The sequence below is a fragment of the Neolamprologus multifasciatus genome, chromosome 19 (genome assembly GCF_963576455.1).
Source record: "Neolamprologus multifasciatus chromosome 19, fNeoMul1.2, whole genome shotgun sequence".
Lineage (NCBI taxonomy): Eukaryota > Metazoa > Chordata > Actinopteri > Cichliformes > Cichlidae > Neolamprologus > Neolamprologus multifasciatus.
Window position 1 is genome coordinate 25571306 of NC_140457.1, and position 27251 is coordinate 25598556.

Below are 27251 nucleotides of genomic sequence, written 5' to 3' on the forward strand. Positions count from 1 at the left end.
ATATGTAAACACACACACACACACACACACACACACACACACACACACACACACACACACACACACACACACACACAAGCTTGTCTTTATCACTTCAAAAGACATTGACTTGCATTCTCTTCCTAAGGACAACTAACCATCACCTTAGCCTGTACCTCACGGTGTCCTATTATTAAACCAAGATTTCATACAAAAAAATCTCACAGTTTACCTCATGTCAACGTTGCAACTTCCCAAAATGCGACAGTGTAAACACATTTATGAGTAACAAAATATGAGTAATACAACAGCACATATCCACACACACGCACACACACACACACACACACACACACACACACATCAGATCAAAAAAAGGCTATAATGGTGTTCAGAGACCTGACTGGAGTGTTTCCCAACACCGCCTCAGGCAGCTCTGTGCCTCCATCCATCCATCTATCCATCCATCCTTCTGTCCACCCATATCATAGCTTATTTTTTGCTTCTCTTTTATCCTCCCTTCTCTTTGTGTGTTTCCTGCTTACATTACCACAATTATCCTTTTTTTTCTTGTCTTTGTTAATCTGCTACCCTTCTCTTGTTTACATAGACCCAAGAAGTGGACAGAGAGAAAATGATTTTCACAGTCAAGTGTTGTTTTTAAACCATGTTAATAAGAAAATGAAGTTTACTGCACAGTAGTAACCGTCAATCACAAGGTAGCCACACCCACAATTCTCTCCTATGTTGTTTGTTTTACTCAAAATAGCATCAGACATTGTAAAATGAATATCATGCCCTATTAGGTGACACTTAAAGCTAGCAATTTAGACTACAAATGCAGCAGAAGCCTGCGGTGATATATCTAGTGAGAATTAGAACCATTTTGTCTTAGAAACATGAAGCACTTCTTTTTACAATGACTGGAGTCGCCGCCCTGCTGGACTTTATAAAGAATGCATGTTTGTTTTCATCTTGTCTGATGAACTCTCTGGATTCTGGTGATGATCTGCATCTGTTTCTCTATGTGTGTTTTAGAGTTTCAAGCTAAACGTGGACAGTCGCGCCGCTCTGAAGGAAAGCATAATGGAGGAAGGCAAAGCGCTGCTCACCATCATCACCTTCCACCAGTCTGGTATTTTCTTGCACGTATTCATATTCTTTCACATATCAAATATGCACACACACACAATAACAGGATACACATTGAAACACACACACACAGGTGGCCATAATGGAGCCCCGACCCTATTCCATTCATTATTAATATTTGGATTAACAGAGCGACCTTCAGAGAGGAGACCTCATATGAATGTAGCCGAAAGAGAGACTGGGAGAGATAAAGACAAAGAACGAGATGAGTCGGGAGAAAAGAAGAAGGAAAGAGAAAAAGAAAAACAGCAGGCAGGGGAAAGAAACATTGAGTATAGAGTAACGGCGTATTTTTTCAGAATTTTTGAAGCTAAAGATGGAAAAGAGAGAACGGAGAAAGAGAGAAAGCTGTGTTGTTTTCAAATATCTGAGCAGTAATAGTGTGTTGGGATTTGGGAATATTTGTTGCTTACCAACTTGATAACATAACAGACTCACTAAGATGAATAATTACAAACTAAACAACTTGAACTACAGATTTCTGAAGAGGTTTTGATGAAAATGGTCCGATGATGGGGATTGTTCTGCCACTCATGCATCGGATTTCTAGAAAATCAAAATGTGCAGAGGTAATGGATCTCTAATGAACATCCCAGCAGAACTCAGTTATTCAGGGCCAGATTCCCAGGGAAGACAGAGAAGATGGAGGAAGGTGCTCCACTTTCTAAAAGCTCCAAAACCTTTTTAGCTTTTCCATGAAGCAGAAATGCGTCAGAGTGGCGTACACTCTGTGGAATAACCAGACTACAGTCACCACAAGCACATGACTGTAATAAGTGATAAATTTGACTGATTATGGTTTGGTCATTCGCATCACTTTTTGATGTTATTATGCAACCGTATATCTGGAGACTTTCCTGAGGGACCTCTAGTTTGTAGCAAAATTATACACTTGAATCATCATTCAGCCAAGACAACAAAACCCATGATTTTAATGCCATTTGTCACCTCGTTAGCATGCAGCCTATCTGCAGCCTACAACGAAGAAAAAAAAGCTTAAAGATTAAGGATACCAACAGGCCTATGGGTGGAAACTGGGATTTAGCCCAAGGGAAGTGAAATCTATCACTATATACACTAGAAAATATTTATGACTTCCAAGAATTAGAATTTGTATACCTTTGTAAAGTCTGAATAATGATAAAACCCTCACTTTCACTGCCACTATCCTTGTTCTTATACTTTCTGAAAAGCGTAAATGAATGTAGTCACTAATGACCTATGTTTTGTAGGGGTGTTTCAAAGGTAGCCCATCCATTTAATGGATAATTAGCGTTTATTTCAACCTGGCTTAGTTCCCATTATCGTACACACTTTGCACTCTGCGACTCTGTTGTAGAGATTCGTATCAGAGCAGCTTTCGTATCAGAGCAGCTGTTGCAAGATACCTGCAGCACTCAAAAAATGTCATTTTCTGAGCCACAAAAGCCACATTAAAAGGAAAACGCTCCGGGCCGAAATAAGCTGGAATTATCCTTTAAGGATGAAAATAAAAGTATGACGTTACATTCACTTAACTTAATGTGGATTTAAAAGTTTTTTAAAAGATATTGTGGTCTTAGAAAAGCTCGTGTTTAGTCAGATAGAGGAATGGAATTATGGGTATAATTTTTCTCACCGTAACTATCCCAAGTCTCTCTTTCTCCCTTTCATTATTATCCTCTCTCTGTTTGTCTTTCTCTGTGTTATCCATGGCTCTCTCTCATTTTTTCAATTTTATCCCTATGTCTGTCACCCTCCAGGTCTGAAGGATATCCTCCATATGGTTTCCAGCCAATGGGATCAGCTCCAGCGGCAGATCCGGCGCCAGCATAGCTGGATGCTCCGCGCCCTCCGCTGCATCCAGGCCCGCCTCCTCTACACCAACCAGTTACACGAGCCCTTCGCAGCCCCAGGGGACCCGTCAGCCAATTGGCTGCCTTCTTGCCCAGCAGACGGCCTCAAGGTAAAAATAGCAGCGGTGGTTTTTATTTTCTGTTTAGCTTCGAAGCTTTCGGTTATTCTGCTCATCTGCTTATTGTTTGTTTTTATTCCTTGATTCATATCCCTCCATTTCCTCCCTGGTTGATCCCTATTATCCCTCTGTCTTACTGTCTCTCTCTCTCACACACACAGACACACACACTTGGACTCAGTTGCTCAGTGTATAAATTTCATTTTTATTTCCTGGCAGTCCCAAAATTTGGATCCTAACTGTGCAAAAAGAAGCTGCCTGAAGCCTACATCAGTATCGTGTCAAAATAGAATACTGAAAACTTTTTATATATATTTTACACTTCACACTCTTTATCTGACCTGTAGTACCTTCATTCTTGTCTGTTCAGACTTTAACTTTCTTCTACCTTTATCACATTTTTCCTTGTTTTTCTTCCCTCCTGTACGCGCCTACCTTCAGCTGTTTTATCCCATTTTCTTGCTGTGTTTATAAAAATGTTTTCCTTCATTTTCCTTGATTAAGTTTATTACTCATTTCTGCTCTGGATATATCCTTTTGTGAACAGGTCCTTCCCTTCTTCTCTCTTTCCAACCTGTTGGGCTTTCATTTCCCTTCCTTTGATCCATTTTCATTCTTTCCTCATTCTCATTTAATCACTTTCATCTTGTTTTATTTTCTGTATTTCTCTTCCGTATTGCTCTCTCCTTCTCTTTCTCCTCTTCTGCTCCCCTCCTTCTTCTCCTGCAAACCTGACTCTGGTTGTTTTCAGATTGTTTAGTTGCAATTAGAGCTGCAGCAGGCTGATCACTGTGATCAGTCAACAGTGACAGCCATTAGCCAGCTACCACCTCTGTGTGCGTGCGTGTTTTGTGTACATCTTATAGTGAAAGTGTAATTTTGTATGTGTGCGTATCAGTGTTTTCCTGTGTATGTGTGTGTGTGTGTGTGTCCATTAGCTGCTTGGCCACAGCACATTAACAGTCCATTCATTATCTGTGTGAATCTCTCTCTGCACTTAATGCTTTGATCCGTAAAACCCCCAAACAACAAACTAAGGTGTGAACCCACTGAATTATTACTGTTCGCTGCTTCAGAGCACAAACACACACAAGGCATGTCAGCATCACAGGTTCCCCATACTTCTGTGATATTTTAAATTATTCAGTGTGTGTCTGTTCTGGGCAGGTGAACAATGAACCCAAACTAACCGATGTACAAATCCTGCAAGATCCTCCATCTGTAGGAGACAATCTGACTTCCAGTGTTGTAACCAGAGGTGCTTTTAAGTCTTTCTGGTCGACTGTCTGCCCACAATACAACATTTGTACCAGTGTAGAACCTATAGTCATGTGCTAAAATGTCTAGCAGCTACATAGAGAGATATGTGCTTTGGATTGGGTGAAATCATACACTATATGTAAAAGATAAAAGTTTCCAGAGTGATGTCATTCTTTGTTTTGGATTTCATCATATTTAGCAACAGAGTGGAGTGCTACCTTTGCAAAAAAACAAGCCCCTAGCATTAGCTGACTAATGCTAGGGGCTTGTTTGTTTGCTCTAAAAATATACAGGCAAATCAACCAGGCACACATAAATTCTAATTAATATAAATATATAAATACACTGGAATTGCATTCACAGTATGGATTGCTATAATAATTAGAAAGGTATATTATTTATCACATAATATCATTAAAATTATAACTTAAGCCTCAATAATGTTGAAAGAAAGACACAAGAAATAGAAAGTGGATTTTGCATGAAATATGAAAAAAGATTACTAAAAGGTCAAATGAGAGTCCTGAGAGAGAGCTAACAAGAACATTTGTTACAAACACAAATGAAGGTAAAATGACAAACTGACAAACAAGCGGAAGCACAACCAGACTCAACCTCAACAAAGGGGAGCCTAAAAGACAAAGTGGGAACAAACATTAATTTAATTAACTAAAAGCTAAAGAAACAGCAGCTAGTGACTTCTACTTAAAATGAATTATGTTTCACGATTTTTTGGGGGGGAAAGACAAGCTTAAATCATGTGGCGAGCATTTTAAGGCAAGTAAAAGCCAAGTTTAAAGTGAACCTTATCTACTGATACAAAGGATGAAACCTGGACCTGAGCCCAAGGCTACGTCCACACGTACACGGGTATTTTTGAAAACTGAGATTTTCCGTTTTCGTTTTAAAAAATAATCCCGTCCACACGTAAAGGCAGAAATGAAGGAAAACGCTGCTAGGAACATGCCAAAGCAAAAGGTGGCGCTATATTCCTAACCGTGTAGAAATGTTGGCCAATCAGAAGTCTAGAAGCCTCGGTGGGAAAAAGTAAACAAAGCTGGGGCATAGAAGCAGAACCGAGTCGTATGTGTGGAGGGACAGTAACTGTGTGTATATGTAAGCATTTAAACACTGCAGAGAGTACAATTAACAGTAACAGTATTGTAGAAACTCATTTCACCGAAACAATAACGTGGCGCACAGTGTGACGTCAAAAAAGGCGCACACCTTTGACGCTGCGTTTTCTGCGTTTTCTGCGTTTTTCTCGTCCACACGTAAATGCAAAAACTGAGTTTTCAAAAATATCCACCCTGGCCGGAGTTTTTAAAAATCTCCGTTTTCAGTGACCAAAAACGCCGTTTACATGTGGACGAAAGGTGCAAACGCATAGAAAAATCTGCGTTTTCAAAAATACCCGGGTACGTGTGGACGTAGCCCAAGTCAAGAACAAAGTTATTCAATGCAAGTTGGAGTTGAGTTTAAAATAATTCAAACCCCTTCTTATTCAGGAGAAGTCCAGTTTTTTGACTGAGTTGCAGTTTATTGAAGCCAGGCCTAAGTTTATTCTCAGAACATTCAACTCAAGTCTAGACTAGGGTCAAGTTAACAGCGAAAACAGTGAATTCTTCCCAAGTCAAACACGAATGAAGACTCGTTAAAATAATGAAGTAAATTTTATGGAATCATCAAGACCTCATCAGATTAATAAATTCATTAACAGCAGAATTTCAACCAGTATTTTCATGGTATACAGATGTATTTTTTAGCCCTGTTAGGTAAATCTCATATAAAGTATGTAGACAGCTCTAGGTAATATCTTAAGACGTTAGAGTTTTGTCTGTTGGTCCTCAAAATAACTCAGTAGCAAGCCTCATATCTGGTGATACCTAAAAGGAAAACGATGATTCTTGCAAGATTGATGAGTTTGTGTAGTGCATTCAGCAGATACTTTCCTCAAAGCTATGAGATCTATCAAACATGTTCAGTTCTGAGCAAACAGCACACGCGAGTGGATATTGCACTTTAAGGTTGTATTGTATTTTGATGTATATTTTAACAACAAAATAAGACCATCATAGACAACACCTGAGCTCTTTCCGGTGCGTTCCAGTGTGTTGCTGTTCTTGTTGACCGGCTTTTGGGAATGTTTAAAAGTCACATTGTAGTAGAGTCGATATCTCCAAAGTTAGCTACAAGTAGATCTCAAAGTTAATCACCACATATTTTTAATGTTATGCTGTATATACCTGTGATCAGGACGCACAGCAATGTGAGCGCAGAGGGATTCAGTAGCTTGCTCAGTGCATTTAATGTTATGGATAATTGGTAACATTTCACTTTTTTTTATTATCACAAGTCACATGAATTCAGCACCATCAGACAGCTTGATAATGTGCAGGAAATAAGAAATAATCTAGCTTTACTGTGTTCATTATCTGCCAGTGCTCTTTAATGACAATCAGATGCATGGCCTAATTACTGCTACACACACACGTGCATGTGTGTGTGTGTGTGTGTGTGTGTTTTGAGGGAACAAGGTCAACCAAGGGCATTTTGTTTACATGCTTGCATGCATCTGTGTTTATGGGCCTTGGTAAAAAAGAATGATACAATGACCAAGGGCAGAGGGTAGGTAGATGCACTGCAGTTCATTTGTTGTGCATGTTTTCAGAGCAGTAGTGGCCATGAGTATTTATTAGTGTCTACATATGTGCGTGTGTGTGTGTGTGTGTGTGTGTGTGTGTGTGTGAGAGAGAGGGAGTTTAAATGAACGTAACCTTGACTAAAGGGCAAAATAAAGGGCAAATTGGAATAAATTTATCAAATTATGAAGCCTTGTACAATATTTATAACCAGTGGATTCACTATTCATTACAAAAGATTAAATACCAACTTGTATCAATAATTCATCCTCTTAATCTTCATTTTTAGTGCAATTAAGAGCAGAGGCAAATGACATATTTCACACCCGGCTCGAGATGGTTAGCATGCAATTTAGTGACTGTGACTGCTTCTCTGTGGGCTGCTGGTGCCTCTGCAGCTGGATATATCATATAATTAGACACATTTATCTAAATGCATTATCATCTGCAGCAAATAATGACAGCACTCATAACATTACTTAACTTTTTGTAACAGTTTTTCTAAAAGAAGAAATATAGAAATCTGGTCTACAACCTAAACGTAAAAATAACCTGTAACATAATTTGAGTTTCACTTTGTTTTCACTGTGCTGCTTAGTTTTAATTTCTTATTTGGTATTTCATGAGGTTTAAGCACCAAACGTGGGTTAAAATATCCCCCGTCACGGAATTAACGTTGCATGTTGACAAATTGTGGTAAAGGGTACAGAGTGACACGTGACCCCATCAAATGCATGTATAATGCGCTATTATACATTATGTACAATACTGTGTGATTATGACTTCATAGTGGCTATATAGGATCCAACCAAGTCAATGAGCAGTGCATTAACAAAAGGTAACTGGTTTTGTTTCCAGTGTTTAAATGCTAGTGCTGAACTTATATTATTAGCATTCAACCATTTATATTAACATAGGAGCATCTCATATGAACACAGTTTGCCTTTTTGTGCCAAATATTAAAGTGGCTTTGGTGCCATTTCATTTTTAGTTGTATAATCGACTAAATGCTGAAAAAGTCAGATATGATCTCTGCCATGTAATCAAAACACAAACAGACACTGTCCCTCTCCCCTTCTGTTTTTCTTTTCCTTCCTCTTTCTGTCTCCCTTTCCTATCCCTCACTCATGTCTGTCCCGTCTGTAACAACTGAAAATAAAATAAAATAAATAATAAAAACAAGGGTCGATCAAATGGACCAATACGGCAATGCCATGATGATCCATTTGGCAAAATAAATCCATTGGGTATCCTTGTTGGTCTTCAGACAACAATTCTGACGGCTAAAGAACCAATTAGGACAGGCAAAAAAACAAAAAAACAAAAAACAAAAACACAAACAGAAAAATCAGCTCTAGATTTCACCATGTTTACCATGCTCTGTTGAAATTAAAAAAAAGTCAGATTCATGGCAACTTTACCATTTTTCTCAAGTAAGCTTGATCACTTAAGACTGACTTGCTTCTTAGGCAGCTGATATAAGCTGCATTGCACTTTTGGAAACTTGAAGGTTTATATTTTTGCTTTAACGACGTTCATTCTCTCAAATTTCAATTTCTGACTCGGAGCATTTTGTCCTTGTTCGCTCCCCCTCTATTAATTCTTAGCTGATATGGTCGCCGTAGCAACTACAGGTGTGGTGTGAGGTCATAAAATTAGGCTGAGCCTTAACAAGCCTCCGAAGACTAATAGCGCGTGTGTGTGTGTCTCTTGGTGCTCATAAGAGCTTGTTGTTATTGATGGAAACATATGTCGCTGACAAGGTTGAAGACTTTTTTGTCTTTCCGTGGTGCGATTTTTATTTATTCTGCTTTTGACTTTCATGCTCTTTCTTTTCATCAATGAAAGATAGAAAATAATGACTTTCCCCCCACTTTTCCATCCCATCATTATCCCTTACCATTCCATTGTCCGTCTGTCCTTCCATCCATAAGTCTCGGTATCTGTCTCTCCTCTGATTTCCTCTCAGTTTAAATCCCTGCAGACCTTTACATTGACACAACCTTCTTTGACTCACGATGTCTTTCCTTGTACCGTTCTTTCACTCAAGCTCCATCTTTGCCTTCATCATCTAGCTCAGCTCCCTCTCTCTGTCCGTTCATCTAGAGAGGGGTGATTCATATAAATGTCAGGAAATATCAGAGCCGGGGTGGTTGGATTAGGCAGCAAGTGGAAGATACACTGATACCAGCAAATATAACGCCGCGACAGGGCGGCCAACACCGGGGATTAGGACTCACACACACACACAAGCAGAGACACCGCGCAGCGAAACGGTTGTGTGTGTCATATGACAGTATTGCGTTATGTGACTTTGTCAGTGTGTCGCTGCATTTTAAAGATTTGTTGTACATGTGCAAAGAGTGTTTTGTTGCATATTGAAGATGAAGGCAAGGGTTGCGTGTGTGTTTTGGCAGGGGTGGGTGAACATGGAAAAAGAGAGCGCACGCGCACGAGAGACATGGAAAGGTGTTTAATACGAGTGTGAAAGCAGTGTAATATTTAACAGCTTAGCAGGATTTGTCTGTCACATTACAGGGGATTGTACCGAGTCTGCTAACACACACACTTACACAGACACACAAACGTGCGCGTGTTGAAAAGGTGAATGGATGTTTTCGGTGACAGCTGCTGAATCTGGATCTTTTTCTCTGGAGTTTCATCACTCAAATATTATAAAACTGCCACCATGTTTAGACAGCGTATTACAAATGTGGGGGGATATTTGACAAGAACAAAGTATGAAGATGATGGAGGGGAAGATGGGGGAACTTTCTCTCAGTAAATCTAAAGTTTGAAATGAAATTTCTCAAAAACAAAACATTATAACATTAATCTGTTTAATTAATTTTAATGAAATAAATCAAGATTTACGTCACTCTTTATACAAATTCACAGAAATCCACAAGTAAATGGAATATATAATGAAATAAAACAGGTGAGGATATTTAGTTACAACAACTCTAATGGGTTACATAACCATCAGTTTACCACAATCCTAAAAGCACCACATAGTGACTAACATTAACCATCTCAGCTGTTCTGCTGTGAAAAACTTTGGTCCTGGTGAATGTTTGAAATGTTCCATCCATCCTGTTACTGTTGCACACTGAGTACACCCCAAGGAATAAAAGCAGCACTCTCCCATTTGTAGGGCAGCGAAGAGTTTGTGCACCACTACAAAAACACTGGCATTGATCCGCGACGTTCTTTTGACACACAAAGTCAACTGTATAAGATGCATGCAGTGACTTAGATATATGCAAAAAGCGGTATAATAAACAGTACACTGGCTGTTAGATCAATAAATATTACATTGCTTAAAGCAGGTCAGCGCCTAACTGTGTGAAACAGCCATACAGCTAACAGCCTACTAACCCTAGAGGTTCAGACTTAAAATTAATTTGAATAAAAATTTGTCTTAATTGCACTAACATTTCAATTTCAGCCGTATTTTCCCAAATGTTTCATCTGCTCCAGGTGTTTTGATGTGCATGCTTAAAATCTACACTTTGCTCAAATGCTGCATGTACATCAAATTCATCTTTCACGTGTCAGGAACATGCCAATTTCCACCGAGGGGTTCGGAGGGGTTGGTGTGAGTTTGAGGTGTGTCATGGATGGTGCGTTGTAAGGAGGTTGATTTGTTGACATTAGACCAGCCCCTCATGTCCAAAGGCTAGTCCCTTTGGACATGAGGGGAAACAAATCCTATTAGAGAGCTGAACCTAACACCTGGCTATCCACCTGTCCCCCCCTTTCCCCAAGAACACAATTTTTTCCTCATGTTTCAGTTTATACGCTATGTTTCAAGTATAGCGTATAAATGTGTATGAAAGTTCGTGTGTGTAAGAGTGAGAAATTTACAGGTAAAACTGCTAAGTGGCCTCCGTAGGTTTGTCCTCACAGAGTATGAGCTGTGTAAAAAAACGTGTGTGTGTGTGTGTGTGTGTAAAGCACTTGTACATTTGTGATTGTGACTGTTGGCACTTGTATGGTGTCTCTGAATGTGTATGTATGTGTGTGTGTGTCTTATCAGTGTGGCTGGTGGAGACAGCTTGTTGGCCCCAGGCCTCCATTTCACCCTACAGACCACACAGAGAAGGACGGGGGGGAGGAGAGGAAGGGAGAGAGTGAGAGAAGGGGGGAGGGGAATACAGCGAGTAGGTAGTGAAAGAAGAATGAAACAAGGTGGGGTCAGATGAAGAGTCAGTCTGTTGCCTTACAGACTGGTAGCAGATGAAAGACGGGAAAAAAACCAACCAAACTCAGACTTTGAAGAGGTGAAATATTCAGTGGAGATTTAGCATCCACTATTTCCGACTCTGTCGTTTGTAACACACCTTACAACATAAAATGACTTTACCAAGCACAAATTTGTTACCATAGCAAAGCAAGTGAAAAACGAATGGGTGAAGAGTGTCACGGATGTCACAAGCAAGCAGTGATATGCTCGAGAGCAGAGCTCCACCTGAAGTGAGAAATGGGGATTTATCGCAGGGCTCAAATTCCTATAAATACCAGGATTCAAAATTTAGCTCTAATTTAGTCGTTTTAGCAAATGCAAGAAAAGCAGGAGGAGCTGAAACAGAGAAATGGATCTGCTCCTTTTGTTTAAGTTATTTCTGAAATCAGAGCCTTGAACACCGCAGAGTATTTTTGAAACTGAGGAGTGACGAAGTCACATGGAGAGGAAAGGGGGCTAAAGTAAGGATAAGAAGAAGCAGAAGAAAAGATCGTGGGCAGTGGAGGAGGTGTTGGAGGAGTGGAGGTGATAGAGATCCAGGTTTGGTTGACTCTGAGCATGGAGACTGAAGCGTCCTGAACATGCAGAGTGGCTCATCTCCCCCTCTGAGTGATTTAAATATTGACCTCAGGTTATTACGAGCTTTTTAAATCAAATTACCGAGTGTTGGACTCCTGCCTGATACCTGATATAGCCAATCAGACGGCTTGTCCCGCTCCCGGAGCTCCACCACACAGCACTTTACATAAATTAAGATTAAAGTTAGGAAGTTTGGGAGTTAGTTTAACCACGCAGTGACACTATATCAAGATAGTTTGTGTTAAAAAAAAATCTCAGTGTTGGTGTTAATCCCTGGTTGAAGATCTGCAAAGCTGCATTTCCAGGTCATTTGAAAGCGATAAAACTTGGTGCTTACACCTGGAGGGTTTTCATGTTACACAGCAAGCAAGTTTCACACCAACAACACTGTAGGTTGTTAAAAATGAATAAAAAGATGAAAATGTGCTGGATTAGGGATACAGTGTCCTCCATAATGTTTGAGACACATTTTTTGTAGTTTCACCTCTGTACACGTCCACAGAGGACTGTAAACCAAACAATCGAAATGTGACTGAAGTGCAGGCTTTCAGCTTTAATTCAACGGGTTTTCCCAAAAAACAGCATGAACTGTTTAGAAATTGCAGCCATGTTTATACACACTCACCTATTTTCAGAGGTTCATAATTGACTGGAAGAGCTAACGTAAATTTAAATATTTAATGCTTACAAATCATGGACATCACAACATGTTGTGTTTCCTCCCTTGAGTTGCTAAACTCTCACTGAAGCCACCTTGAGTTGCTCCAGTTGTTTGTGGGTCTTTCTGCATTCAGTTTTGTCTTCAGTAGCCAAAAACATGCTCTTTGGGGTTGAAATCACGTGACTGATTGGTCAGTGAAGATGATCCATTTTTTTTCCTTGTTACACTTTTGGGTTGCATTATGCTTTGGGTCATTATCCATCTGCCCCAGTGACAGCTGGGACAGGCTCCAGCCCCCCGTGACCCTGAACTGGATAAGAATAAAATAGATGGAGGGATGCTTTATAGGGTTGAGGATAGATATCACAGAATTATACCAGACAACAAAAGTATTACTAAAGGAAAGAATACCTACTCTAAATACAGCAACTTCAATTTCACAACATATAAGACAACAAATACCCTTTTAAACAAAAACTGAAAAACATTATTGTGAACTCAGAGCATTTTGTATGAGGATCCAAAGGCTGAGGATCCACATTCTCCTGTGACTGGGGATGAGAAGAGCTTGTCTCAGGAAACTGAGATGGATGGAGTTTCTTCTGTGAAAAGTGTGCGGGAAGGATCACTTGGAAAAGAAACTGAGATTGAACAGAAGGCTGACAGTAATTAGTTACATTTAAAACATTTCCTGATGTTTTGACCAAATGGTTGACCTTCATGTCTAAGTTAAAGCTGATCGTTGTCTAGAGTGAAACTTTCTGTTCGTGTTGATACACCGTGCTATGGACGTTTTCCGGTTTTGTAATCCCTCATTAAGTGCGTATGTATTCACGATGAATTCATGATGATGTTTTGTATAAATGACACATCTGTTTTCCGGTTCTTAAACTCTTAGAAACTTTGACTTTCCCCTGCTGTCGTCCTCACATAGAGCCACTCGTGAAGCCAATTGAGTATAAATGACGTTATAATTGCTGCTTTAGTCGAATAAAGTTGAACACGCTGAAGTTCTTAAAACTGTTTTCTGACCTTTTTGCATCAAAGCCTGCGTGATATTGAAAGCTAATTTTGTTAATTATCACCAATAATCTGCCGCAGCTCATGGAAATGACTGAAATCAGCCTAAATTAATGCTCCTCCAAACACATACGGTCAGTGAATCCATCGTTTTTTTCTTTTTTAATCCAAAAGTTGTTGAGACACAAAGTAAAAAGTGTCTCACACGCCCCTGCTCTCCTCCCTCCCACCTGCAACGTCTATAACAGCTAAATGAAATATGCAAATAATCGCCGCCGATCCCAATAAGAAATAATTAACGCTGTCTGCTCTCCGTGGCAGCAGGTATTAGCATGCCAAAGCACTCCAAAATGTAATTTATAAAGTGAGTTTAAAAAAACACCAAGCTCTTTCTGTGTCTTTGCCAACGGCAATCTGACGTTTCTAATGCACTCTGAGAGAGGGAATAAATTGATAGTGGTGGCACAGGGCTTTTTCTGTTTTAATTTTCCATTCCTGATATTTCTCAAATATTTAATTATGGGGATGGTAAAAGTGAATATGTAAAGTGGGTGTTATTTTTTTCCTTTTTTTTTTTTTTGAAGCTACAGATGGTTTGTGTCATATTACCTTGTTAAACACGGATATGGCGGTGGTGATTATTAGAGGAAGTAGTTGAGTTTGATGAAAGTTGAAGGAAAAGCGGTGGCAGCGTCGGGCAGAGCAGTTGGTTAACGAGCCAACGCCTGGAGAGCGGAGAAATGAGTTTGCTTCCTTCAGCTCGACTCCGGTTGGTGGAAAATTAAAAAAAAGAAGAAGAAGTTTGGGTTTTTCACCTCCAGCTTTCTCTTAGTGGTGGGAGGTGAATTCTTTCACCATACATGTGTGCGTTTTCTTTAATGTAAAAGTTTATTTATTTAGAAAAAAATAAGGTTGAAAATCTTTTTCAAATACAATATTGAAAAAGATTTTTCATCTTTTTCAATATTGTATTTGAAAGACATGGAAGTTGACCTCTTTAGTTGTCCATCCATTCGCTTCCGCTTCTCCTTTTCAGGGTCGCGGGGGGCGCTGGAGCCTATCCCAGCTGTCATAGGGCGAGAGGCGGGGTACACCCTGGACAGGTCGCCAGTCTGTCGCAGGGCCAACACACAGGGACAGACAACCATTCGCACTGTCATTCACTCGCACATTCACACCTAGTGGCAATTTGGATTAACCAATTAACCTATCCCCACAAGCTGCATGTCTTTGGACGGTGGGAGGAAGCCGGAGTACCCAGAGGGAACCCACGCAAACACGGGGAGAACATGCAAACTCCACACAGAAAGACCCCGGCCTGATGTTGGAATTGAACTCAGGACCTTCTTGCTGTGCGGCAACAGTGCTAACCACCGTGCCACCGTGCTGCCCATGCTCTCTAGTTGTATGATTATAAATATTCTTCAAAAACGAGCATGAAAAAAGCATCAGTTATTACGTGTAGATGTTTTCAAGTGAAATCAAAGTGGAAAAGTGAGAATTTTTTTTATAGCCATACATCTATTCTCCATGCCTGTCATGTCAGTGATGATAGATCGAGGTCTATGATATTATTATTATTTTTATTACATATTACATATATTACATATCCAGATTGACATGTGGAGCATTAATACAAACTGTCTTACATCAGTGAGTTTGCATGCTCGTAATAAGGAGTAGAATCCGGGGCTTTATTCATCTGTTTGTAGAAATAACTGTGGAGAAATCTTTTCAGCAAGCGTAAGTAAATGCAAGGACAACGTTATGAACACAAAGTAGCCTGACTTGCAGAGAAAAGGTGGAGGCCAGTGCGGAGGAAGCATTTAAAACTAGGAACCAGGAATTTGAGCCTCACGTACATATTCAACAGAATTAACTGTACGGTGTATTTTAATAGTTTAATAGTTTAATAGTTTAATTATTTATATAGCACATTGAAATTACAACAAGAGCATTGACCAAAGTGCTGTACAAGAATACAACATACCTAATAAAACAATTTTAGCAGAGATTGGGAAACCAAGGCGCTCCTCGGTCAGGCATAGAAAGACCCGCATAACAGAATTAGGAAGTAGCTCTTACGACTGTTCAGGTGAGTGAATGAGACACTTACTGTGAGTCCAGATTATTCATTGTCATGTTTTTTGAATACAAAGGTATCATTCTTAAGAGTTTCTACTAATTTGTAAAACTTTGTTGATGGAAAAACGAATGAAGACCAGACAGAAACACATTTTCTCCCCAAACTAAGAGCCCTGAAATGTTTTTTTCTTTGAGTAAAATTGAATGGTGATTTGATCTCTACTGAGCAGTTGAGACGTAAAAACCTCCTGTCTCCTACTGCTTTGGGTATTTTCCAGCTGATTGAAAAGATGCTCTGAAACAGTGGACGCTATTTATTTTTCATTAAGGAACGTTGGCAGAGGAATTCTGCTCTGATGAAAAACCAGACACGTTTTCAAACACCCACACTCCACTCGCGCGCACACAGACACACAAACACACAAACACATGTTTCGTGGACACGTAAACTTACACATGAATATAAATTGACGCATCTATTGCAGATACACGCAAAACAGACACATAAAAACACAAACACTCATGAACAGACGGACTCTCTAGCTCTATTTCTCTCTCTCTCTCTTTCTGTGTTTTACACATACACACACACACACACACACACACACACACACACATAGATACTGGCCTCCTGGTGACTTAATTACCCCCTCCCCATCCCATTTCTCCTCTCAAATCCACAATCAAAACCACATTTTGATATCATTTCAGTCATTTGTATTCATACATCAAGGCGGACACACTTTGTGCAAGAGCACACACACACACACACACACACACACACACACCCTCTCTGTCTCAGTTTCTGATCAAAGATCCTCCATCTTGTTCTTAAATAAAAGACAACAAGGACCACTGTAGGCTGTAATTACTGTCAGAGCGTCTGATGCCGAATTTATGTGAGTGTGCGTCTAGATGTGTGTGTCTTTTGCACCATTTAATACTACTTTAGAAATTGTGTTTGTGTACGTCATTTGTGACGGTACCTGCAAAAAGATTTTTCTTTTTGTTTTTGTTGGCGAAGAGCCGAGCAGAAGGGCAGGCAGAGCTGTTTTCTTTGCTTTTACAATGAAAAGGAGGCCAAAGAGAGCGGGAATAAAAGTGATGAACAAAATAGTGGATGGCAAGAAAAAGAAAAGAGAAGTAGCCATGTGAGAAGCAGAAGGAGGGAAGGAGGAATGCAATGTTGAAAGGAAAGAAAAAGAAAAGCAGGATGAATGGAAGGACAGATTAGAAAAGGATGTGTGGGGGGGAAAAACAGCAAGATAAATGTTAAGATGACTGGGACGAGATGAGAGCACGAGGGGGGATAGATAGAAAGGGATTGGGCTAAAATACAGAGGTGATGGAATGAAAACGGGCCGCAGAAATTGTGTGGGGGCGACTGAGTAAAAAAAAAATAGTTAGAGAAAGGGAGGAAAGAGAGAACGCTTAAGAAGACAAGGGAGGATGTGAAAAATGGAAAATAGTAAAGGAAGACATGAAAGAAAAATAGGTCTGCGGTAGAGAAATGAGAAGAAAGATGGGGCGATGAAGGGATAGAGGAACTGACATTAAAAAGACTAAAACAGCTCAAATAAATGCATAGAGGGATAGTTTGACGTTTAGCATTGAAAGCAGAAGAAGTGAAAGGTGGACAGAATGGTAAGAACCGGCTTCACCCAATTAAGAGATGAAGCACAATGTGGATTAGAAAAAGACAGGTGAAAAGGAGGGAGAAGAGATGGATAGAATAAGGTTTACTGGTGGAAAAAAACGAGAGGAGAATGATGGCGGTACAGAGCGACACAAATGAAGAAATGAAGAACAAAAGATGAGAGGAAGGCAGGAGGAATTGATAGAAGACTGATAAAAGCAAGGTTGAAGAGTGGAAAAGGGGGAATGCAGGATGTACGAGGGGATGGGGGGGTGAAGGGATGGATGGATGGATGTGACAGAGGTGTGGAGGCTGTTTTTGTCTCTCTACCTGTGAGGCACAGTAAATCAGAGGCAGATAAGGTAATTCTGTGAGCTGTACATCATCAGGCTGCAGACAGTTTTATGGCCAGCAGATTGGCTGTAAGGGCTGCTGATTACAATGAGAGAGGGAGAGAAAGAGAGAGAGAAATTCAAGTGTTTTGTATTAAACCTGCATCTATAAAAGTTTGATAAATAATAGAAGTATACTCTGTGTTAATATACCATACTGCCATATATTTGTGTTTTCTGGAAAACAGATGTAGTTTTCTTTTAATTACTTTGTTTATTTGTCTGCTTTCATGTATCTACTTTCATGCTAAGTTATAAAAAGACGTGATACAAAGCACCTGCATTAATACTTTAGTTTTAGCTGAAGCCTAGTGTTTTAATAATTGAGAATTAAAAACATGTATTCAAAAATTAGACTGAAATATTGTTTCATTTTATTGACCGAGACGGTTGCAACATTGTTTAAACGGCTCAAATATTAAAATCTTAACATTAAAAATATATTTTAAGTGTTCATAACTGAGAAGGTGAAAGTACTAGCTGATTCCAACCACACCATTAAAGTTGGATAAAATCAACATTATAAAAATTTGAATGGGTTCATAAAGAGATAAAAAGGTCTGTTTGCTGACATTAATGAGCTTTGTACTTACAGAGCCTTAAGTTCCTCAAAGACACCGACATAATAGTTCTGTATTGATAAGCCTACAGTGAATTCTAACTAACTGGTAACAAAGAGCAGGCATTTATCAAGTAAAACAGAGCCAAAAGAATCCAGTCTTACGTATGAACTCTGCATTTATTAAGGCTGTTGTGTTTTTAACCTGTTTTAATGCTTTGTATCTTGTTCTGTTTAAGCAGAACAAGTCCCTAAAAAGTCAGTGATCACTGTCGGCCGCTCTCATTTTTTATTATCACTATTCATTTTAAAGCTCAGTTTTTAACACCTTACAATGTAACTAGAGCCCAGCCCATGCAGCAATGACTAACCTCGTATGGATGGATTATCTCAGTTGTTCTCTTGACTGAAGTTTGGTCCGTTTACAGCATCCTGCCATGTGATTGCATTTGTCCCTATCCTTTGGGAACCCTCACATTAACTTTTATAGAGTGGAAAAAACGTTAGCGTTCATCCTCCAGCTTCACTGTGCTAATGTGGTTATATTATGCTAACCATAGCTGTGTAGCTAGCCACCATGTAGCACATCATTATATACCAGCTAGTCCAACTTAGTAACCCTACACACGTCACTGCTGTTTAGTTTACAGTCTTCATTTATGTCAGAAGTGATAACAGAGCTGTACGTTTTAATTTTTTCACAAATCCCTCAGTCAGAACATACTATATCATCTTTAGATGGAAACTAGCGAGCTAACTTCCTGCTAACTTCTAACTCTGTTAAATTTAATAAATTCTGTTTTAATGGATGCCTGGATGTTAAACTTCATTGTTAAAGCAGGTAGAGCAGGCACACCGATCATTTTATTGAAGATGAAAGGATTTCGACAGTTTTTAACTCTCAGTGATGCCGCAGTGTTCATTTGACTTTGGGACCTGAAGCAGAGTTTGGACCCAGAAACGGCTAATGAAGTCAGACTTAAAGACTGGATAGTATCTACTGGGCATACACTGATAAGCGAACTCACATGCAACTTCAGTGAGACGATCAAATTCTTTGTGTGCCTGATATTGAAATTTGCAGCTATTTGCTAAAGAGGTTACAATGTCAATTTTTGTACTTACTTTAATTAGCCACTTGAACACAACATTTTTAACTGCTTGCTGCAATCACTTGTCATGGTATTAGCTACCATCTTTGGGAATGTGCTATAAACCCAGTTTCATACCCAGTGTATGCTAGTCTGCTTCTTTGTTAGCCTTTAAATAGCCAAAATACCTCAAAATGACCAAATTCCTGCAGTAACCCAAACATTAGCACAGCATTACCATTAACCCAGCCTAACGTCGCTGTAGCTCATTGTCATTGGCCTTTCGTGTTGTTTGTCAGAGACAACACAAAGTACTTCACACATGGAATGAGTTCTACTGACTTTATATTAACCATGTCTCAAGGAAAGTTATTTGACAACAATTATTTTTATTGTTTTATCACCTGGCCCTAAACCTGTATTGATCATAACACTTTGTCCACCTTTATGGACAATCAAGACACTATACAACATGCATTTGTTTTCAAGGCTGCTGCTTTTACAAGTTTCCGTGGTGCCCTTGAGGACCTCAGGGCTCAAGGGCACCTCACTGCCTCTTAATGTCATGGTTAAACCTGCAACCTCTCAGACACATCTGGACTCTCCAGACTAGGCAAATGCTGAATATTTCAAACACTCCACACAGCAGATCCGCACCGGACTAGAAATTACAAATGCCGCTGGTGGTTAATTACGATTTCATGATCTCCTCCAGTAAAAGGAGTCCAGTCGGTGAAGGGGGGTCGAGAAGGACACAAAATGGCTGCTGAGAAATGGCTGCTGGCGCTGAGCTGCGTTACTGTATGTGGAGCGAAAGCAGAGGGTGTTTATTTAGTACTTATTCTGCCCTTCATCATCTCTGCTCCGCTAATCCACTGGCTGCTGTACGCACCACTGACCACGCCGTATCGCTAACCTCTGCCTGGATCACAGACAACCGTGTGTGTATGTGTGTGTGTGAAAGAGAGAGAGAGGATGATGTCTATCCCACCATCTGAAACCTTGTTAAATATTCATTGACAATTATTCCACTTTGACCAAGGAGTTGGATGATGCCGCTGCAGAGGGAGAGCGAGGGAGTGGGAGAGAGAAACTGAGAGGGAAAGTGTGTGTCTGAAAGAAAGAGAGTGAGTGTGAGAGATGAAAGCAAAGAATAATAGAAGATTGTCTTGGAAAAATTATGATAAATCACTTGAGTGTAAAATCATTAAATAACCTGCAGACAAGCCACAAATGCTGACTGACAGAGAGACAACGCCCACTTAGACTCACCCGCTCCCTCTATAAACACACATACACTCCCAAACCCACCCCCACCCACACATACCAAGGCTGAGCATGATTAGGTGAGCATATTAAATATTAAATATGAAATAGTGCCCTTGGTTGACTTTCCTGCCATCTGACAGGCTGACTCTTACTAAGAGACAAAAGTAAAACACTCAGCTAATCCAGGTGCAATAACTCCTTTCTGCTCTGTGTTAGGTTCGTGATGTATTTGCTTTGCTGTCTAATAGAAACCCCGTTTATATGTCTGCCTTTTTAAGAACACACATTTTGACAGTCATGCAGCTAGTAAGGTGTGTAAGATTCTGGTTTTCTTAAATCTTCAGACGTGAAGCACAGATATGTGCTGTTATTGACGTGTATTCATCATACCTGAATTTTCTGTGAAGCTATATAGAACAGTTAAATACATGAGAGCTTCATGCAACGGTGATAGATATAATAGATATAAATTTGGACTTGCAACAAAGCTAAACAGTGAGTAGGAAAAAACAACTTAGTAGAAATATGAATAGAAATGCAGTACTTGTGTACTTAGCGACACATTTATTAGGAATCTGAACTGTGTTTGGTTTCCCTTTGCTTTCCAACAGCCTTAGTTCTTGGATGGATGTTGGAAACCTTCCAGTAAGGCTTTTCTATGTTCTATGCTTCACTTTCCTGCTGTCAGCCTGCTCTTCTGCCACATCCTGGGAATGGCACTGACATCCACTGAATTCACTGTTGAGTTCAAAAAACCTTTTTGGGATAACTTTTTGCTTCATTGAATGTTTAAAGTAATTGTCCTGGAATTAACCATAACACCAAGCACTTGGTCAGCAACAGCACTCAACAATACTCAATATCTGGTCATTCTGAGTTTCCCTTTTTAGAATAATTTTTGGTCGACCCAGCTGTGTTAATAATCCAAGAAGATAGATTTCAATTACTGTGATCACATTTTTCCGTACTTTGACATTTGAGATATATATCAATTGACTGTGCTTTAGGCCTGCAGAATTTGCAGGCCTTTTTTAGCATTGAGTTTCACAGAAACTGCCAGCAACCACTCATATCTAGTTGAGGAGTACTCTTTTTCTTCCTTTGAATTGATGGTCACCAGGCGGTTAACATCCAGTCTCTATGCTTGTGGGACTGTGGCCTTAGTCACATTCTATATACATATGAAAATAGCCTTCAGCTTTCATGTCCCTCATCTGTGGAACCAGCTCCCAGTTTCTAACCGTCTACTTTTAGAATTAGGCCTAAAACTTTACTTTTTGATAAAGTTTATAGTTTGGGCTTATTTGAGTCAGTCACAGAAGATAGCTGTCCCTCCCCTGCCTGGTTCTGCTGGAGGTTTCTTCCTGTTAAAATGGAGTTTTTCTTTCCCACTATCGCCAAAGTGCTTGCTCATAGGGGGTCGTCTCATTGTCTGGGTTTTCTCTCTGTTATTGCAGGGTCATTGCTTTACAATATAAAGCACCTTGAGTCAACTGTTGTAGTGATTTGGTGCTATATAAATAAAACTGAATTGAAAACTCAATAGAATTGGCCAACCTTACTAAACCGCAACAGCAGGCGATTACTTATTTGTGCACGTATGCTTGCTTGTTGCCATAAAGGATGCAAAATCATTGACATTGCAGTTTTTGTTTAACCAGCAAGCTGGAAATTGAAAACACACACAAAGAATAACGAATTTAAATCTATGGGAGAATTCCACCACAGCTAACGACTGCTTTAGATGTAAGTCTTTGTAGAGCCTACATAACATACTTAAGTGGTCGATGTCACTCCCAGCATTTATAGTTGTGTGTGATGCATTATGTCTTAATTATTTTGCCATTGTGTCCTAGTATTTTACATGCGGTGCCAGCCATGAAAGAAACAAATAAAATGCTGGGACTTTTTTTCCTCCCAGGTCCCCTACTCTTTGGTTTTTTTTGTTTTTTTATTACAAAGCCAAATATATATTTAACCACATTTTATTCCACTTTGTACATTCTCTCACATCCATTTCAGTAGTTCCTCAATCTCCCAATCATAGTAGGTTGCGTCAGCGTGACACATGGTTACATTTCTGAGAAGGAGATGTCAGGCTACTGGTGAATCTATACATGCAGTTTTTATGTCCCAGTGACAAATGAATTGGAGGTTTATTTGCTTAATTACTGCCCAAATGGGTGTAAGAGATTTTTCGACATGGTGCAGAGTCCTGAGACTTTCTTTGAATTGACTTTGAATGAAATTAAGCAAATTGATAATATTAACCCATCCCAGCCAAACCTACGATTATTTCTAAGAGCCAGTCAAATATATTTTGTCACAGTCAAATTTTATTGCTGATTTACTGATTTTTTTAATTCAATCAAAAAAATTCAGAATGGTCCGCGTTCCAATGTCTTCACACTGCCCCTGAAGACATCGCTGTTTCCTGGGGTTATTGGGATACTGTGGTACTATGCCCCGCCATTGTAGTGACAAACGCCCTCACAGGCATTGTTACAGCAGCTGCTGATTTAAGCCAACTGATCCTACTGGTTGAACTGGGTTTTTCTACCATGGCTAATGAGGCTGGAAAAAATATCCAGATAAAGTCTCAGCTAAGGAGTGGGTTAACTGTCTCCCTTGCTAATTTGAGGCTTTAAAAAAATAAATACGTTTTTTTTTCTCATTGGAGCTAGTGTGTGGCATTGTCACCCTGGCAACCATAATAATCCAGTAAAGAAAGCCCTCGGGGGCGATTGTGGCATATTGTGGCAGATGCCAACAGCCGTAAAGCACTTTGCTGTCAGAAAGACCAAGGCCAAGCTGTTCTTTCTTTCTTTCGTTCTTTCTTTCTAAGAAGTCCTTTTATTTCGTATTTTCTACCTCCCCCGTGTTGTTCTCCTCCTCCTCCTCCTTCCGTCCATCCCTCATCTCACTCTGTATCAGTCAGTAGTGTTTGAGGATTGTTGCCGCTGTGTCACATGCATTAGTTTTGATTTATGTTGATATTGAAAATAACTGGATTGGTGTCCTTGAACAAAACGAAAAGCCCGGGCAGATGGAAGGTGAAGAGGAGGTAGCGGTGGGCTGGAGGTGGAATAAAACGAGGTGAATCTAGACAAAGAAGTAAAATAAATGAAAAGGTGAACCATGCACTCACTCTCCTCTCTCTGTCACGTCACACATTAATTTCAGTCCTAGACGATCGCCGTCAAATTACTTCTAATAGCTGAGAATTACACAGAATGGACCTTAATTACCTGTAATTTACCCCCCAAAATCTTAATTCCCCCTCTGCCACCCGTCACGTAAATAAATGCCACATCTAATTTGCTTGTTTTGGGGACCACACAGTGCATGGTGATGGATATGAGAAGCCTTTGAATCAGTTCAAGGTAATTTGATTCTGGAGGAGCCCGCTGCATTTTTAATGTCCTGAACTCAGCCAGGCATGAAATAATGCTTTTTTCCCCCATAGAAATCAGAAGTGCCATATTTGATATGGCCACAGCACTTAAGCTTTGAAAAATTTTGTCTTTTTTTCACAAAATAAGTTATGTTTATGTAAAGAGCATACCGGCAGAAAAAAATACTCAGGTGATTAAGCTTCTCCGCTTCCTGAATGACTTTGTACTACATGTGTACAAGCACACAAAGGAAAGGGGGTGAATCCATGCTCTCTTGAAAGGATTAATAAATAATACTGCATAAAAGCTCCTCAGTGAATATAAGTAGACCTGCTTGGTGACAAATGCACAACAGTAGCTTCTAGTAAGCTTCTCCACCCACGGTTGGACTCTGACTCTACTGTTTGAGAGTTGCTGATCTTCTCTGCAGCCTTGGTAAGTTTGGAAAAGGAGTGCACTAATCAACCTGATAGTTCTTGTAGCCCTCCAAAGAACCCTCTATCTCTACAATCCAACATAGTAAAGCTGGAGTCCAACCCACTGTGGAACAAGAGACTCTGGAGGACCACACCAGCTTGGTTGGCCTGTTGGTAGAAGCAGCACAGATAGGCAGAGCCAGGGCTAGCTGGTTGGAAAATTAAAATAAGTAATACTAGAATGAGTTGGCAGATACTCTGAGCAATTAATCCTACCAGAATGCACCCAAGCAACACAAGTGTAGAATGCCTCTGTAGGATTATTGTCATGATCCATTTGCAGCACCGTGTCATTGGAGGTGGCAAAGCTTTACTGCTTATGATACAGTACCTTTGCATTTAATGTATAACAATGTTTCATATTTCATTAAGTGATCAAGCTGCTATATATGCTTTTTTATGCTCTTTTGCAAGACTAAATCTTTACATTGGAGTTGATGTGTGCAAACGCAGCAGGACCCATGGAACTACAGTAGACAGTTTCAAATACTGTACGTTGAAACAAACTGTAATTATCCCTTAATGGATTTTATTAAAAAGGAAAAAGATAGAGAATAGTAACAGATGCCATTCAAATAAAACAAGTGGGAATACGATTCCACAGAGCTCATCTTTTGTTGCTGCACTTTTCCGTCTTCCTTCTGCGCACACGGGAGACAAAAGCACACACTGACTCATCACCATCATCTGCCTCTCTCTCCTGCTGAGTCTGTGTGTGTGTGTCTGTGTGTGTGAGAGAGATGGCATTGTAGCAGGAGTTTCTTGTGAAGTTGTTTTTTAAATCATATTTGATTTCATGCATAATTAGCTTGGCCATCAGCAGCCGCCAGGCCGCATGCTGGGTGTTTACACACACACACATACACGCACACATATACACACTAATACTATACAGCTCAGGTTGGTCTGAATGTGTCGATGCTAAAGGAGAATTCACATTTCTGCCTTAGTAGCGACTGAAAGTAACACTGCTCACTCTACCTTTGTGTGTGTGTTTGTGTGTGTGGTTGTGTATGAAGCCCGCAGGCAGCCTCCAATTTGCCGACAGGGTGGGAGAGAGAGAAAAAAGTGAGAGAGGAGTCCTCTTTGCTTTGCTGGAGACTCACTCGCAGTCGGATTAAAAACTTAATTATGTTTTAAAATGATATTTTAATTAAATATGGAGGGAAGCTGAAATGGATTGGCACCAAAATAATTAATCAAACATCAAAAAAGAAAAAAAAACTGAGCGGCGTCTTTCTGCTTTGGCCAGCAGAAAATAAAGTCAGCAGGCCTGTTAGCTCGGCTGAACATTCATTTAATTTTGCTCTCTCTGTTTTCTTTATTCCCCCTCCCTGCCCCATACACACCAGTAGATTCTTTGCATTCCCACAGTGCATTTATAATCATAACTTACAGATATAATTAACTATCAAATTGCAAATGAATAATCATTGGAGTCCATGTGATCGCACGCCTTCAGTGTCTAATATCAACATACAAACTGAGCTGGTAGCAAATCCTCCTGGTAGGAGATGAGAAACAGTCTGTGTAACGGCTGAGGCTGAGTCTGTACAAATGTGTTTAAGAGAATTTTCTGTGAATCTCATTTGTCAGTAACCAAATCACATTTGAAATGTTTCTGAAACAATCTTAGCACTTCTTAGCGTTTGTGTTTACCCAACAACTGAAACTTACACATTCTCACACAGGGTTTGCGTGGCTATCATCAATCGTACCTTGCTTATTTAGAACTTCCTGTCTCAGAAAGGGAGGGGTTCTGTCTGCAGCCCCAGCTAGTGGTGGGTGGATGCATAACACCTTGAACCTCTAGTTAACTCTAGTTGTACACTGAATCTGAACAGTTTGTCTAATTGTGTAGGTCATTTTTGAGGTACATCCCTTGTTTGTGGTGTGATATTTGAAATTTTAACGAAAAGTTAAAACAAGTCATCATCAGTCACTCACGATAGTACTTACCTGCTTTTGGAGTAAATGTGTTTTGATTAAAAACCCTGTGTTTACAAAAAATACACGTAATTACAAAATAGTAATAACACGTATTTAAATATGAAAAAATGAGACATGCATTTCAATAAGAAAGGATAATTACTAATAAACTTTACAACAAGCATAATTTGTTCAATTCAGTTCAATCTATTTTTCTCTCTGTAGTACGGAATCACAAAAACAGTCGCGTCAAGGCGTTTTATTTGTGTTTAGCATACCCACAAAAAGAGTAAAGCACAACTGTATTCTGCTCACATGTGCCATATTTCCTTCATTTATCATCACATCCCTCTTTTCTTTCCTTTGCTTTCCCCATTTTGCTTTCTCCCTTCTCTCTCCTTTTTAACATAGCACTTTGCTTCTTCCTCATTCTCAAGCAGTTTGAGTGCCGATGGAGGAAGGGATGGATGGACGGAGGGATAGAGTGAAGGTGCAATGTGTGGATGAGAGGAGAGTGGGAGATGATAGAGGCAATCAATATTTCTAGCATTCTAATTAAAGCCTCTCGGTGGAATAAATCCATGTAATTATCAGTAAATGAAATACAAGGTCACTCTGATGGAGGGATGGACAGAGCAAAATATAACAAGAGGCAGTGCATGTTTAGATGTGTGAATTCTGCTGACACTGGGTTATAATTTCATATTTCCATTCTGTGTATGGAAATTTGTAGACTCAACAACACCTTATAATACAGCCTCGCGACTAAGGGCATAATTTACTCTAATTAAATGGAATTTAATTTCAAATAAACTAGTGTAGTTTATTTGAAATTACAATGTAATTATGTTTTCATACACATACTTAAAGGGAGGTACACTAGATATGGGTCAAGTCAAGTTATAACAAGAAAGAAAGAAATAATT

The 27251-nt window shown here is 39.6% G+C and overlaps 1 protein-coding gene and 1 long non-coding RNA gene across 5 annotated transcripts in view; both read left to right on the plus strand.

Annotated features, from left to right (window-relative positions):
* Nucleotides 1-27251, plus strand: part of akap6 (A kinase (PRKA) anchor protein 6) — a 248945-nt gene that overhangs the window by 92675 nt on the left and 129019 nt on the right. For all 4 annotated transcript variants that reach the window (XR_014871151.1, XM_085143172.1, XM_085143170.1 and 1 more), the window contains exons 12-13: nt 1018-1114; nt 2874-3076. Coding sequence is in view for 3 of the 4 variants with exons in the window: in XM_085143172.1 (XP_084999298.1) it covers nt 1018-1114; nt 2874-3076 (300 nt within the window). In the remaining variant the exon portion in view is untranslated. The remainder of the gene's footprint in view (nt 1-1017; nt 1115-2873; nt 3077-27251) is intronic.
* On the plus strand, nt 3083-26687 carry LOC146496712 (uncharacterized). Its single transcript, XR_014871153.1, has 2 exons — nt 3083-5199; nt 5791-26687. It is a non-coding gene; the product is annotated as an uncharacterized LOC146496712 (long non-coding RNA).